The sequence below is a fragment of the Pituophis catenifer genome, unplaced genomic scaffold, assembly GCF_029215685.1.
Source record: "Pituophis catenifer annectens isolate HBS135680 unplaced genomic scaffold, rPitCat1.0.hap2 SCAF_13, whole genome shotgun sequence".
Classification (NCBI taxonomy): domain Eukaryota; kingdom Metazoa; phylum Chordata; class Lepidosauria; order Squamata; family Colubridae; genus Pituophis; species Pituophis catenifer.
The window spans coordinates 6457393-6473232 of NW_027256893.1; the positions used below are offsets into that span (position 1 = coordinate 6457393).

At 41.5% G+C, this 15840-nt stretch overlaps 1 protein-coding gene across 2 annotated transcripts; it reads right to left on the reverse strand.

Annotated features, from left to right (window-relative positions):
• Nucleotides 1-1113: 1113 nt before the first annotated feature.
• On the reverse strand, nucleotides 1114-15553 carry NUDT21 (nudix hydrolase 21). Of its 2 annotated transcripts, XM_070952717.1 has the most exons (8): nucleotides 15341-15432; nucleotides 10750-10808; nucleotides 7820-8020; nucleotides 6522-6585; nucleotides 5129-5218; nucleotides 4824-4899; nucleotides 3561-3675; nucleotides 1114-1969 (listed from the first exon to the last, which is right to left on the reverse strand). In XM_070952717.1, exons 2-8 carry the CDS (start codon nucleotides 10761-10763, stop codon nucleotides 1948-1950), a joined length of 582 nt encoding a protein of 193 aa, XP_070808818.1. In that variant the 5' UTR covers nucleotides 10764-10808; nucleotides 15341-15432; the 3' UTR covers nucleotides 1114-1947. The 2 variants fall into 2 exon arrangements, with proteins under 2 accessions (XP_070808818.1, XP_070808817.1); XM_070952716.1 differs by lacking the exon at nucleotides 10750-10808 and having other exon boundaries at nucleotides 15341-15553.
• Between the last annotated feature and the right edge of the window lie 287 nt (nucleotides 15554-15840).

A 15840-nucleotide genomic window follows, 5' to 3' on the forward strand; every position in this document is an offset into this window, starting at 1 on the left:
GCCTGACAACTGACTCACATTTATGACGGCTGCAGTGTCCTGGAATCATGTGATCCCCTTTTGCCACTTTCGGAGAAGCCAAGTCAATGGGGAAGCCAAATTCGTTTAACAACCGTGAATCAACTGTGGTGATTCGCTTAACAAATGTGGCAAGAAAAGTCATAAAATGGGGCAAAACTCACTTAACCAATTTCTTACTTAGCAACATAAATTTTGGGCTCGATTGCGGCCGTAAGCTGAGGACTGCCTGTAGTAGCATAGTAATTAACCAAAGTACAATTTAAACAAGAAAGGGAATCCCCATTATTCAGACATACCATATTTTTCGGACTATAAGACGCACCAGAGTATAGTTTTTGGGGAGGAAAATAAGAAAAAAGCTGATTGGCGGGTGGATCAGCCTCCCGGAATACCCCCAATCAGCTGTTTCCAGAGGTGAATTTTAGCAACAGGTTCCTTGGTTGTGAGCTCTGTGCCTTGCTTTTTTTTCTGCCTCTGAAACCTCTGTTTGAGGCTTTTTTCCCAGCCTCTCAAATGGAGGTTTCAGAGGCTGGACGGGGCTACATTCGGACTATAAGACGCACCCAGATTTTCACCCTCTTTTGGGGGGTAAAAAGGTGCATTTTATACTCCGAAAAATACGGTACTTATTTTGACAGTAAAATAGAAGCCTTAAAACAACAAAATTGCACGGCCCCGGGTAACCAAACTGGCTAAGCTACTCGTCAACATGGAGTACAAATATTAAATGTGAAAATTACTTGTCTGCAATGCAGCAACAATATGCGAGCCAGAAATCAGCATTTTTGCACAGAAGCCTGTAGAAATGAATTTGCTGGCCTCAGCTGATAAGAGGCATGACACAATTTGAAACTCAGCGGTGACTCCTCAGTATGAGTAATCCTGTATATTTAGTTCACTTCTTTAGCTGCGTCTTCCATTCTACGAAAGGTAGAGAAAAAAATGGCATGGCAAGAGCTGAGTAAATTAGATGCAATGGGACACCCCTTCCTTTCTCCCTCCCTTCCCTTTTTCCTTTCTTCCTTCCTTCCCTCCCACCCTCCCTCCCTCCCTCAAATGTCGCATCTTAATAATAAGGTGACTCTGGGCGGCTTAGAAATGTAACTTTAACTTTTATTGAAGTTTAAAAAGTTGCCAAAGCAATTGAAATTACAACCCTCACCTTCCTCCCTCCCTCCTTCCTTTTTGTCTCCTGGACTAGTCCCTGCAGTTTTTATGGCAATTTTTTTTCAGAAGTGATTTGCCATTGCCTCCTTCCTAAGGCTGACAAGAATGAGACTGGCCCAAGATCATTCAGCTGGGCCAAAGGCAGGACTAGAACTCACAGGCTCCTGGTTTCTACCCTGATGCCTTAACTACTAAACCAAACCAACTGGTATCTTTCCCACCTTTTTGCCACCTTTTCTAGACAAAAACTACAGAAGCCAATCTGCTGATGAAAAACTACCTCAAATTTCAGCCATGCAATTTTTCAGAAATCCTCAAGTGATACCCACTTATTACCGGCTCTCAACTTTTTTTTTAATTTCCCAAGATATGGTTAAAACACTGAAGACTACTTCCATTAATCCCCACCCACCCCAGAATACTATGGTGCCAATCAGCCAATGGATTAGAAATCTCTCTCACAAGTATTGAAAAAAAGCCACACATGAATGCACAGCTGAGTCCATTTTTGTTTAATGTTATTTTAAAAAAAAAATCAGGTGACTATCACAACGTAAGTGATTAAAATGCAAATTACAGTTCTTATTCCATTGTCTAAACAGTCAAGATTCTCTTTCCTATTCAGATAGTAGAAAGTTGGGGAAGGGGGAAACTCAAAGGAGAAAAAGAGACATAAAAAAAATCCTTGCGTCACATTTTCTCTTCTACAATTTTAAAGCTGTTCTCACAGAGACGGCTTCTACTCACACTTCAGGAAATTCAGTTGTAAATAAAATTGAACCTGCCAAAGAGGGTGGAAAGAAGAAGATGATAAACTGAATTATCTTATATTCTCCATTAAAATTTGTCTTTTTTTAAAAAAAAATTCCTGGGAAATTGTTCGCATGTTGGCTATCTCTCTGTGCACCTCAAAAAACCCTGAAGCACAATTTACGCGATGTACTTGGTTCATAGCAATTGGGACTTTTGTCTTATCTCGTACTGAGGAGACAGGCAGCCCTTCATTGGCATTTCTGCTCCCTCGAGCCCTGCAAGACTGAATTTTCAAAAGCTGCAAGCAAATGGCCAATTTTGGATGGCAAGACTTTTTACTGGATCAGCTCTCCAGCATTATTGCTACATTTGCAGCTCCTCTTGGGTTTGTTTCGTTAATGAGAACTTCTGAAAAATTTCAGCGTCTCAAGACTTCAAAACTCAGTGGAGGGAGATGAAGGATCGACCATCTGCATAACGCAAATATAAATCCACGTTTTTATCAGGCCAAAGGGCTAGAAATGGCTGGTTAACGTCCTAACCTTTGAATTTTAACCTGGTTTATTTTTATTTGTAAATTTTAACTTGTTTTAACTTTGTTTTTCAGCTCTGCTTTTATTTGGGTATTTATATGGTTTTTATTATGCTGGATGCTGCTGTGCAATTGTCCAGAGCCACTAAGGTGCGATGAGCAGTGTAGAAATTTAATAAATAGTGTTAAGAGCAGAATTCCAGAACCTCAGACTGAATCCGCAACATCATCATCCAAGAGTGATGCTGCCTAAGACATATAGAATATATATCACTAGTGATAAGATATAGCAATAGCACTTAGACTTGTATACCACTTTACAGTCCTCTCTAAGCGGTTTACAGAGTCAGCATATTGCCCCCAACAATTTGGGTCCTCATTTTAACCACCTCAGAAGGATGGAAGGCTGAGACAACAGCAATAGCACTTGGATTTATATACCGCTTTACAGTGCTTTACAGCCCTCTCTAAGCGGTTTACAGAGTCAGTATATTTCCCCCAACAATCTGGGTCCTCATTTTACTGACCTCAGAAGAGTCAACCTTGAGCTGGTCAGGATTGAACTCCTGACAGTGGGCAGAGTCAGCCTGCAATACTGCAGTCTAATCACTGCGCATAATGGATGGATGATGGAAGGGCAATAGCGCTTAAACTTATATACCGCTTTACAGCCCTCTCTAAGCAGTTTACAGAGTCAGCATATTGCCCCCAACAATCTAGGGTCCTCATTTTACGCATCTTGGAAGGACAGAAGGCTGAGTCAACCTTGAGCCTAATGGGATTTGAACTGTTGAATTACAGGCAGCTGGCAGTCAACAGAAGTAGCCTGCAGTACTGCACTCTAAACATTGCGCCGAGGCTCATAGTCAGAGAAGAAAATTTCTGCTCCTCTGCTCCACAAAATTCCTTTTATTTTCCTCCCAATCTTAAACCAAATAGTTGCACAGAAAGAGAAGGAATAAACTTTCCTTCTTGAGTTAACTTCTTTAAGAGGATCAGCCAACCCCTCCCCTAGAATTAAAAAATGGGGTTCAAGAAAGCATCTCCGTTTCCCACGAAACACACAGAGCTGCAAGCGTACTCTTACCTGCTCAAAAGTTGCGGGAGGCTGGAAATGATAGGACCGTAGCCCGGCGCGTTGTCGTAAAGCTCAAATAAAGGAGCAGCTACTAGCTTGTAGTTTTTGGGGACTGCAAACAAAGCTGGAACAAATTCAAGGGAAGAAGCAACTTAAGTTTCTCCTTCATCTGATTCGCAGCACAAGCAGAATAAAAATCATTTGCCTTCTGCTATACCCATCACCACCGGTAAACAGATCAGAAAGTATGATTAAAAGGGGTTTTCATTTTTTTAAAAAAAGCCTGTTGTATTCACTGCAAAATGTTTAGAAAAATGTGCATTCAGACATTAACACGGCCTGGATTGGTCTTCAGAAAAGTTGAGCAAGTTCGCTTAAATGCTAAATTCCAAAAGGACCGCGTAGACACGTAGCTAAATGTACTTCTTGGAGCAATGCACATAGTCCTCGACTTACAACAGTTCACTTAGTGACCATTCAAAGTTACACCAGCACTGAAATAAGTGACTCATGACCGTTTTTCACACCACCATTGCAGCCTCCCCGTGGTCACGTAGTCAAAATTCGGATGCAAAAACTGACTCATGTTTATGACAGTTACAGTGTTCTCGGGTCATCCGATCCCCTTCTGCGACCTTCTAACAAGCACAAAGTCAACGGGGAAGCCAGATTCACTTAACAACCCTGTTACTAATTTAACAACTGCAGTGATTCACTTGACAGACATGGCAATTTTTCCTTGAAGAAGAAGTTTGGCTTTTCATCGAAGGTTCATCAGTTTTGACTGGATGGTGGAGGGATGGCTTCTTGGATGAGAAGCATCTTCTTCCGCAAGGAAAAAACAGTCCAGTTGCCTTTTGGAAGGCGGGGGGGGGGGGAGGGGGGGAGTTTTAAAAAAAGCACTTTTGAGACAACTATGACCTGGATGACAGAGAATCTCCAGACATTGTGTCACAAAAAGCTTGTGGCCAAGAGTGATCAGGTCCTGTTTCTTCTGGACGTAGGACAGGTATTGACCATGAGTAAGAAGATGTCATCTAAACCAGGGATCTCCAACCTTGGCAACTTGTGGACTTCAACGCCCAGAATTCCGGGCGTTGAAGTCCACAAGTCTTAAAGTTGCCACGTTTGGAGACCCTTGATCTAAATATTTGGCAGTGGCAGCATCCACCGGATATAGGCTGGGCTACATGGTCCTGGTCATCTTGATGTTTACCTTGAACTGTGCTCCCCCATCTCCAGGAAATAAAGCTGTAAGAACCAGCGGCTTACCTTTTTCTTGAAGCTGAACCAAGAAGAGCTTCTTGTGCTCTTTTGGTTTTGTAATATGAGCTGGAATATATGGGTACTGTGGGAAACAATAAAAAGAGTTATTTACTTGGCATCTTGGGATCAATAATTAATTAACTCACTTTTGGAACAGAACGAGCCATGTAATTATCTTTTAAATCAGCGTTTCTCAACCTTGGCCACGATAAGATGCGTGCATTGCAGCTCCCAGAATTCCCCACGTCTTGGCCAGGTGGCCAGGTTTGAGACTCACTGGTTTAAATTAAAGAGTTGGCTTCAATTCTCACCTGTGGGGGCTCAAAATTCGGTCTCCACCAGTTACCAATGCAGTCATCAATGACCCAGTCTTGAAGGACGCCATCTTGACGTCCTAGTATCTGTCAAAATACAAATTGTAGGTGAAATCTTAATGCATTTCCAGGCAAGTCACTGAGACGGAATATAATGGGCTCAGGATTAAGGCCGGCAGTCAGCATTTTTTGTATCAACTATTAATTAAGAAGCATTCAGGGGCTTGCCAAGAGTTGCGGTTTATTAAGTTTATTAAGAGCACATTATGTATCTGCTGTCTGATCTGAGAGTTATTTTTCACTGCTACATATGTGTTTTCCACAAGCAGCTTCTTCCAGTAAATCCTTATAAGAATAACTGAAACAGCCTGGAACTACATCTCCACTGGATTTTCCTGAAGCATATTTGTGAGAATGATTTTATTAGTTCTAAATCACGTTTTAAAACCTGTGTAATAATGTAACTTCAAACACACACACACACACACACACACACACACACACAAAAAACCCTGAATCTGAAGTGAAAGGGGGGTGCTTTAGATCTCCCTTCCCCACCCTAGGAAAAAATTGATATATGGGTAAAAGAAAATAAAACATCCAATTTTATTTGTCATCTTTATTCAAATTCAAAATTATTTTATTACTTTAGGAACATAAAATGGGTTACAGATTTATTTATTTACACATAAATAACATTCCTAGATTACGTGTGAAATCTAAAGGGAAGAATTGGACAATTGAATTCAAATTTACCAACAGAATTAATATGTAAATGTTATTGATGAACTTGTTCCAAATGCTACAGCTTCTGAACATTATCACTTCTGAATTACTGCCCGAGAACCAGGCAAATAATTAAAATGAAAAGCACAAGACATTCTCAACACTAAAATAAAGCCAATGATTATACTCCTCACAATATCCAGCATGGATGAACAGAAACAGATTTAACAACCATTTTTAAAAACTGTTTGGAGGGAACCATGTATAAAATAGTTCCTGCTCTTTTGAATCTCTTCTAACTACAATTCTGCCCATGGGAAATAAATTATTCCTAGTCTTGTATTTGAGAATTGTGGTATATGGTTTGTCTTCAAAGTATAGGAAGGGTAATGAACCAATATTAAACATTTTATATAAACATTTTCACAATGCTGTTTTTAAGTTATTCTGAGAAAGTGAAGACCTGAGGCAAAGGAATGTCTTGTTTTAAACAGTTTATTCAAATTTCTAAGGCAAAACCTGTATTCGTTTTTTCCAATATTTACAGTGGGGAGGGTGGAATACAAAATGTCTTGCAGAGAAAAAGGGAGAACATCTCTCCAGGCTGCCCCTTCTTTAAATGACCATTTCTCAGATTAATCATTTGAATAAATGTAGCACTTACCTCTGTCATTAAACGTTTAAGACCTTCTACCTCATCTTCTCCGGGATTAAGTTCACCACCTGGCCTGTTGAAAACATAAAAGATGTGTTTTAAATATTGTCACTTTATTTTATACAGGCAAAAATGTAAAACTAGTATGTAACCCTAAATTGTAAAGAAATCATACATTAAGCCATGATGTGCTAACACACTTTAAGCAGGTCGATCACTAATTATGTCTATAGTGCGTTCCTTTTAAAAAAGGGCCAGCCACCTGTAAGCAATCTTGGATAAAGTCAATTGTTTGGTTTTAACTCAGTTTTTGTACTTCCTTTGAGTCAGTTTTTGAGATGACTTGCCAAGGGAATGCTGGTTCTCTTGAATTACTCCAAAGCTTTTTTCAATGCAAAAAATTAAGGTATTGTTATGGCTCAGGAGTCTTTACTTAAAACGTTGTTTTAAAAATAATACCTTTCCTATCTAGAGTTTTTCAAAAAGGGATGTGATCATGTGACTGTGGGGGGGGAGGGAGGGGGGCACAGACCATATGAAAAGAGAAAGGAGAAAAACAAGCAACTGTACGGCCTGTGATTTTCTGAATGCTACAGAACAATCAGGAAGAAAGCGCTGGACAGGGAGGCACCTAACAGTCACTGGTTCCTGACAAACCCCAAAGGCCTGGAAGGAAAAGAGGTACTGGGAGAAATATTCTTCCCTACCTGCCACTACTACCCTTCATAAATGCCCTACTACTACAGGTAGTCCTCGACTTACAACGGTTCACTTAGTGACTGTTCAAAGTTACAACGGCACTTTAAAAAGTGACTTACGACCATTTTTCAGGTACTACCTTTAGCATCCCCATGGTCGTGTGAACAAAATTCAGATGCCTGGCAACCGGTTCGTACTTGTGACTGTTGTTGAGTCCCAAGTTCATGTCATCCCATTTTGCGACCTTCTTGACCAAGTCAATGGGGAAGCCAGATGTGCTTAACAACCGGGTTAATGAGTTATCAACTTCAGTGATTTGCTTAACAATTGTGGCAAGAATGGTCATAAAATGGGGCAAAGCTCAACTTAACAAATGTCTCACTTAACAACAGAAATGTTGGGCTCAATTGTGGTCGTAAATCGAGGACTACCTGTATAATCTTCTTTTTCTGTGGCTTCCCAGTTTGGGAGGAAACCTTGCAGCTCACCTAGTCCAGCTCCCTGCTCAGTGCGAGTGTTGAGTGCCACCCAAGATGTTGATAAGTGTCCTTGACAAATAGCAGTGCAGCCTTGGCTTAAGAAAACAGCGAAAGGGACGTTTGACTTACAGTTTGAAGAAGGTTGTGCCCAGCTGCAAGAGCAGCACGTGTGGCAATCTATGTTCGTGCACAATGAGGACCCCCTCAACGGTCCGCCTCATCCCAATCTTGTCAAATTCTTCCCTCATGCGCTGGAATCGGGCGGCTACCGAACTGTCCTTCTCATAGAGGGGTTCCTTGGTCCCAAAGGTATAATTTGTCAGTGGGTACCTGGAAGGAAGGAAAGAAGGAAGGAAGGAAGGAAGGAAGGAAGGAAGGAAGGAAGGAAGGAAGGGAGGGAGGGAGGGAGGGAGGGAGGGAGGAAGGAAAGAAGGAAGGAAGGAAGGAAGGAAGGAAGGAAGGAAGGAAGGAAGGAAGGAAGGAAGGACACCTTAAAGCACACAATTTCATGTAAACTATTTTAGGATTTTATCACAGTTTGCTAGAAGGTAATACAAATTGTAACTCTAGTACTGTATATTTATTTCCAAAAAGGAGATACTCCTGGATTTATTTATTTTTTATGTATGTATGTATGTATGTATGTATGTATGTATGTATGTATGTATGTATGTATTTTTTATTGGTTTGATTTATATGCTGCCCTTCTCCGGAGACTCAGGGCGGCTTACAATGCGTTAAGCAATAGTCTTCATACTTTTGTATATACCCACTTAGTAGGGCTTTCGCCCCGCCACAAGCGGTGTTCTTTTTTATACAAAGTCAGCTTATGACACCTCCCCTTCCAAAACAAGATATTGCAAAAATATTCATCTATCTTCCTTACTATGGTTAAATCTAAGATGAATTGCTTATATTGAAATTAAATTACTTGGAGAAAACAAAAGCAAGTTATTTCAGCAGCCTCCTGTATAATCGATTATTAGGCAGGTAATATGAAGAAGAAAATAGCAGAGAGGCGGCTTTGGTTGCCCCTGTCACTTCCTTGTCACAAGAGAATCAGGCAGACTTCAAAAGTCTAACGCAGAGTCTTCAAACTTGGCAGCTTTAAGACTTGTGGACTTCAACTCCCAGAATTCTCCAGCTAGCATAGCATAGCATAGCATAGCATAGCATAGCATAGCATAGCATAGCATAGCATAGCATAGCATAGCATAGCATAGCATAGCATAGCATAGCATAGCAGGCTGGAGAATTCTGGGAATTGAAGTCCACAAGTCTTAAAGCTGCCAAGTTTGAAGACCTCTGGTCTAACATTTCTGCTCGCTGCTTGTAATGCGGAAATAGTTCTCAGTTTCAGTTGTGAACGGAAACCAGAATCCGTTTTAGCTCTACATTTCCTAATTGCAAGTAAACGACGAGTCAAGTTATTCTTCTAGCCTTTCTAACTGACTCTAAGTTAAGAATATGATCTAATTTTATCTTTATAATTAAAGCAAATACTGCTTTAGCTAGAAAGATATAACTAAGCAAATACTAAGAGAAAGTGGCATTACACAGCATATTGAAGACAAAGGATGGATGGAGGGCTGTAGAGTTGGGAGTTCTAAGTCTTTCATAAATTGATCTGCAATTGTATCATAGCATCAATGGCTTTTCCAGGCAGCTAAGGAACAGAGCTGTAATCTTCTAGCTGCACCAAAGTCAGCATCTGTCAACTAACAGGAGCCTCTACTACCACTGCAGCGTAAGGTTTACAGTACTTCTCATGAGCTCTGGAGAGTAGAGAAAGTGTTTTTCTAAAACACCCAAAAGATTGGTGCTTCTTAAGAGATTGATGTAATTCAACTGATAGTTTGAGACGGGATATTTTTGATAAGGATAGCCGTAAATTCATTATCCGTTCTATGCCAATCTCAAAATGCATCTTTAGCACATTTTCCCTAATCTGGAAAATGGAGCAAAATGTGAAATAAAATACTCAAGTCTTACAGCTGACAATCCACTTAAAAGATATATTGAGCTGTGCCGGACACATTACGAAGGGACAAGTTGAAGAAGGAAGGAAATTTACTTTCAGTTATAAGACTAAGGTATTAAAGCTCCAAGGTTTTTTTTTAAAAAAAGTATTTCTTAAAAACTGGAAGTTATTAATGATAAGGGTCAGCTGATTTAGGAAAATCAGTTTCATGGATAGTTTCAAAAGCCTGTTCACTTAAAGATCTACCTTACTTTTCGGAGTATAAGACACACTTTTTCCCCATCTAAGAGAGGGTGGAAATGTTGGTGCGTCTTATACACTGACTACAGCCATTTTTGCTCTCCCGAAGCCCCGCCTCATGCGTCCCGTTTTTCCAAAAAATGGGCCTGTTTTTTGCAAAAAAGGAGTGAGCGGAGGCTCCTGTGGGCTGGGGAGGGCAAAAACGCCATTTTTGTGAAAAACGGGCCCGTTTTTTACCTCTCAAACCCCCCACACATTGCGTTTTTGCCCTCCCCAGGCCCCAGGAGCACTCTGCAGGCCTCCCAAACCCCATTTTTGTGAAAAACGGGACACGCAGAGGGTTTGGGAGGCCTGCAGAGTGCTCCTGGGGGCCGGGGAGGGCAAAATCTTTTTTTTCTTGCTTACCTCTTCTAAAATCTTGGTGCGTCTTATGCACCAGTGCGTCTTATAGTCCGAAAAATATGGTATATTAGTGTTTCTCAATCTTAGCAACTTAAATTGTGTATACTTCAATTCCCAGAATACCCCAGCCAACAGGAATTCAAATCCACACGTCTTAAACTTGCTAAGATTTGAGAAACCCTGATTTATATCATAGCTGTACCATTCCAGCGCTTAATAAAAAAACAAACCTTCCAAATCAAGGATTGTGCTTTTACTATGTTTAATCTTCTGCTTTGCAGCCAAATTATTGGGCAGATGTTATTCTCAGCACTTAAGAAAATTTTCACATCATCTTAAGTTTCACCATAATAATTCATACACTTATTTACAAGTTACTATCAAACTATAGCACAAATTATGAATGCAAACCAAATACATGATGCTGCATACATACTTATCATAAATCATGTGCTGCAAAAGAAGGAGGCATGCCTATAGGTTTGGGTCAGGAGTCTAAGCACAAAAAAGTACACACATGGATTAGGTACACGCTTTCTCAAAAAAGTGTCCAACATATGAACTGGGTGCAAATCACGCAAAAGTAATTAGCAGCACATGTATGGTTAAGCCTTCATCATTGTTTACATCATGAACAGAAGATAGTAAACCCAGTCAGATGACCAGCATAGGAATCCTCAGAAACAGAATTTCACCAAAGTAACTACTTGGGAAGACAGGGGTGTCTCATACTACACTGAATCATGAATTGTCTCAAAAGGTGCTCTTTTTATTTATTTATTTATTTATTTTTCATATTTGTATACCGCCCTACTCCCGAAGGACTCAGGGCGGTGAACAGCCATAATAAATACAAATACATATAGAAGTTAAAAACTATTAAGAAACAGATTAAGTAATTTAGGCTCAAAGATTAAAAAACATCCAAATTTATCTAAAGAGGTTTAAAACCCAATTTAAAAGACAGTTTAAAAGCCAATTAAAAAGGGAGAGTTAGGCCAGACCAGCTTGTTGGAATAGAAATGTTTTCAGGGCACGGCGGAATATGCGTAAGTCTTGGATGTTTCGTAACTCCGGGGGAAGCCCGTTCCAGATGGTAAAATTTTCAAAAGGCAATTTTTTCAGTTCCTCAAAAAGGGAGCATTTTCCAGTTGCCTTTTGAAAAAGCATCTTTTGAGGCAATTATGACCAGGACAACTGATGATCTCCACAATACACTGAATCATGTCTTATTTAAAGGAGGCCACCTGGTAATTTGGGCTAATAGAGGAGATCGGGAACTAAAACTCCTGGGAGAAGAATGGAAAACTACTTCCATACTCTTACCCCCAAAAATCCACTTCTTGCTATATCTATGTATAAGTCAAATTGGGGAGAAGGGAATCTATATTTTGTCCAGTTCGTGGAGCAGCACACAAAAATATAAGATCTAACTTGTGGAGCAGCACACACACAAAAACTATTAAAGAGCTATTAAGAACTAAGATCACTCTCTTAAAAACTTGGATGGGAGACCACAAGGAAATCCCAGCATCACAAACTTCAGTTCTCCTAAGTCTGTAGAGATTCTGAGTCATCCAGGTCACGGTTGTCCCAAAGATGCATTTTCAGGAGGCAACTGGACTTTCTTGTTTTTGCTTTTGAAGACGTTTCCCTTCTCATCCAAGAAGCTTCTTCAGTTCTGACAGGATGGTGAGGAATGCGAGGATTTATATCCTTGCAGAAGCTGGTCATTTGCATCCTTTTAGAGGGTCGTTGAGGCCACTTGGAGGTTTATCTGTGTCTTCAGGGTCACCTGAGTGATGCTCCTGGTTCCTGTAGTCTGCAATTTTTCCTGTGGAAATCCATTCCTACTCCCACACCATTCAAAGGGTGTCCATCCCAGATTGGATAGCTGTTATAATTGTATAGAAAAAATTGCAGCCTACAGGAACCAGGAGCACCACTCAGGTCACCCTGAGGACACAGATAAACCTCCAAGTGCTTCAAAGACCCTCTAAAAGAATGCAGATGTCCAGCTGTCTGCAAGGAGTATAAATCCTTCCATTCCCCGCCATCCAGTCAGAGCTGAAGAAGCTTCTTGGATGAGAAGTGAAACGTCTTCAAAGAAGAGGTGGGGGGGGAGTCTGTACAGACTTTTAGGACTGACGTTTGCGATGCTGGGATTTCCTTGTGGTCTCCCATCCAAGTTCTTAAAGTGATCTTAGTTCTTAACAGATCTTTAATATATATTCCATTCCCCAACCATCCAATCAGAGCTGAAGAAGCTTCTTGGATGAGAAGTGAAACGTCTTCAAAAGAGAAAAATAAAAAAACAAGAAGGTCCAGTTGCCTCCTGAAAAAGCACCTCTGGGACAACCATGACCTGGATGATGAAGAATCTCTACAGACTTGGAATGGTGTGGGGATAAGGAATGGATTTCCAGAGGGAAAAAACTGCAGACTGCAGGAACCATTTGCACCACTCAGGTGACCCTGAGGACACAGATAAACCTCCAAGTGGCCTCAACGGCCCTCTAAAAAGGATGCAAATGACCAGCTGTCTGCAAGGAATATCAATCCTTCCATTTATATCCACCATCCAGTCAGAGCTGAAGAAGCTTCTTGGATGAGAAGCGAAACGTCTTCAAAAGAAAGAAAAAAAAGTCCAGTTGCCTCCTGAAAAAGCACCTTAATTGGGACAACCATGACCTGGATGATGGAGAATCTCTACAGACTTTAAGCTATACAATTTGGGATGAAGACCCTTGGAATGGGGTGGGAGTAGGAATGGATTTCCAGAGGGAAAAAATTGCAGACTACAGGAATCAGGAGCCCTACTCTGGTGACCCTAATGACACAGATAAACCTCTAAGAGGCATCAATGGCCCTCTAAAAAGGATGCAAATGACCAGCTGTCTGCAAGGAATATCAATCCTTCCATTTATATCCACCATCCAGTCAGAGCTGAAGAAGCTTCTTGGATGAGAAGCGAAACGTCTTCAAAAGAGAAAAAAAAACCAAGAAGGTCCAGTTGCCTCCTGAAAAAAGCACCTTTTGGGACAACCACGACCTGGATGACTGAGAATCTCTACAGACTTTTAGGAGGACTGACGTTTCCAATGCTGGGATTTCCTTGCGGTGTCCCATCCAAGTTCTTAGAGTGATCTTAGTTCTTAACAGATCTTTAATATACACTGCTCAAAAAAAATAAAGGGAACACAAGCAGAAGACATCCGAGATCTGAATGAATGAAACAGCCTTATTAAATACTTTGTTCGTTTCATACAGTAGTTTTGTGTTCCCTTTAGTTGTTTGAGCAGTGTATAAACTACTGTATGCAAAGAACAAAGTATTTAATAAGGCTATTTCATCCATTCAGATCTCGGATGTCTTCTGCTTGTGTTCCCTTGATTTTTTTTGAGCAGTGTACATTCCATTCCCCAACCATCCAGTCAGAGATGAAAAAGCTTCTTGGATGAGAAGCGAAACGTCTTTAAAAGAGAAAAAAAAACAAGAAGGTCCAGTTGCCTCCTGAAAAAAGCACCTTTTGGGACAACCACGACCTGGATGACTGAAAATCTCTACAGACTTTTAGGAGGACTGACATTTGCAATGCTGGGATTTCCTTGTGGTGTCCCATCCAAGTTCTTAGAGCGATCTTAGTTCTTAACAGATCTTTAATATACACTGCTCAAAAAAAATAAAGGGAACACAAGCAGAAGACATCTGAGATCTGAATGAATGAAATAGCCTTATTAAATACTTTGTTCGTTACATGCAGTAGTTTTGTGTTCCCTTTAGTTGTTTGAGCAGTGTATAAACTACTGTATGTAATGAACAAAGTATTTAATAAGGCTATTTCATTCATTCAGATCTCGGATCTCTTCTGCTTGTGTTCCCTTGATTTTTTTTGAGCAGTGTACATTCCATTCCTCAACCATCCAGTCAGAGATGAAAAATCTTCTTGGATGAGAAGCGAAACGTCTTCAAAAGAGAAAAAAAAACAAGAAGGTCCAGTTGCCTCCTGAAAAAAGCACCTTTTGGGACAACCACGACCTGGATGACTGAGAATCTCTACAGACTTTTAGGAGGACTGACGTTTGCAATGCTGGGATTTCCTTGTGGTGTCCCATCCAAGTTCTTAGAGTGATCTTAGTTCTTAACAGATCTTTAATATACACTGCTCAAAAAAAATAAAGGGAACACAAGCAGAAGACATCCGAGATCTGAATGAATGATATAGCCTTATTAAATACTTTGTTCGTTACATGCAGTAGTTTTGTGTTCCCTTTAGTTGTTTGAGCAGTGTATAAAACTACTGTATGTAAAGAACAAAGTATTTCATAAGGCTATTTCATCCATTCAGATCTCGGATGGCTTCTGCTCGTGTTCCCTTTATTTTTATTTTTTTGAGCAGTGTACATTCCATTCCCCAACCATCCAGTCAGAGATGAAAAAGCTTCTTGGATGAGAAGTGAAATGTCTTCAAAAGAAGAAGAAAAAAAAACCCAAGAAACTCGTGTTGTCCCCTGGGCGGGGGTGGGGGTGGGGGTGGAGTGGGGGAGGGGCAAAAAAAAAAAAAAACACCTTTCAATCCCTCCTGAAGACAAGTCCCACCTTCCAGGATGGGAGACCACCAGGAAAGAAAAGAAAAAAAAGAAAAGAAAAGAACTGTCAGTTTGGGTGACAAAAAAAAAAAAAAAGCCCTTCCAAAGTGGGTCAAGAGAAGCGAGGTGGGGAGGGGGAGACGCGGCTCCCCTGAAAGGAGGACCACGAGGTGAGCTTCCCCGCCCCCTCCCCCAAAAAAAGGAGCCTCTCCATCGTCAGAGGAAGGAATTCTCCTTCGGGAAGAGCGAGAGATTTGGGGGGGAGGGAAGAAAGGGTTCTTGAGGGATTTAAGGGCAGCAATCGAGCCCCGTTTAGAACCCCCGACTCGACCCGTGTTGTTGTTTCCACACAAGACGCCGCCCGGGCCTTTTTTTTTTTTTTTTAATTGACCCGCCCCCCTGCCCCCGCCCCCCCACTTCTTCCCCGAAGCGACTCACAGGTTGATGGTGCGCTCGAGGGTGAGGGGTTTGCTTTGCTGGATGTATTTGTTCCCGAACTGGTTGACCCCGCGAGGCCAGCCGGTCTGGGACCGATTGGGCGGCACGACGGACATGGCGGAAGCGGCCCCGGCTCACAAGCCCACCAGCATTCCCCGGCTTAAGGCGCCGTCCGTCCCCCCCCCTCACGCCGCGTTCTTCTCACACTCCGCCAAAGGGCGCACCGGAAACTACAAGGCCGCACTTCCGGGAGCCATAGAGTCCTCACGCGCAGTGTGTGGGTGGGTTTGTTTGAGCCGCCTTCGCTTTGTGAGGGGCTGCCATAGAGAGGTTAAAAAAAAGAGCGTCCCTGTGTCGTTAATGGCAAGTGGAGGGGTTTGGGGCCAATAGGAGCGGAGAGACTGCCATAGAGAGGGCGAGGTAAAAAAAGAGCGTCCCTGTGTTTTTAATGGCAGTGAAGGGGTTTGGGGCCAATAGCAGGGGAGAGATTGCCATGGAGA

Coding starts and splice junctions, on each gene's coding strand:
- NUDT21 (XM_070952716.1), bottom strand. CDS start 15,456: ATGTCCGTCGTGCCGCCCAATCGGTCCCAGACCGGCTGGCCTCGCGGG. Junction 6,586..7,819: donor GGCACAACCTTCTTCAAACT/GTAAGTCAAACG, acceptor TGTTTTCAACAG/GCCAGGTGGTGAACTTAATC. Junction 1,970..3,560: donor CTCCCGCAACTTTTGAGCAG/GTAAGAGTACGC, acceptor CCTCTTTGGCAG/GTTCAATTTTATTTACAACT.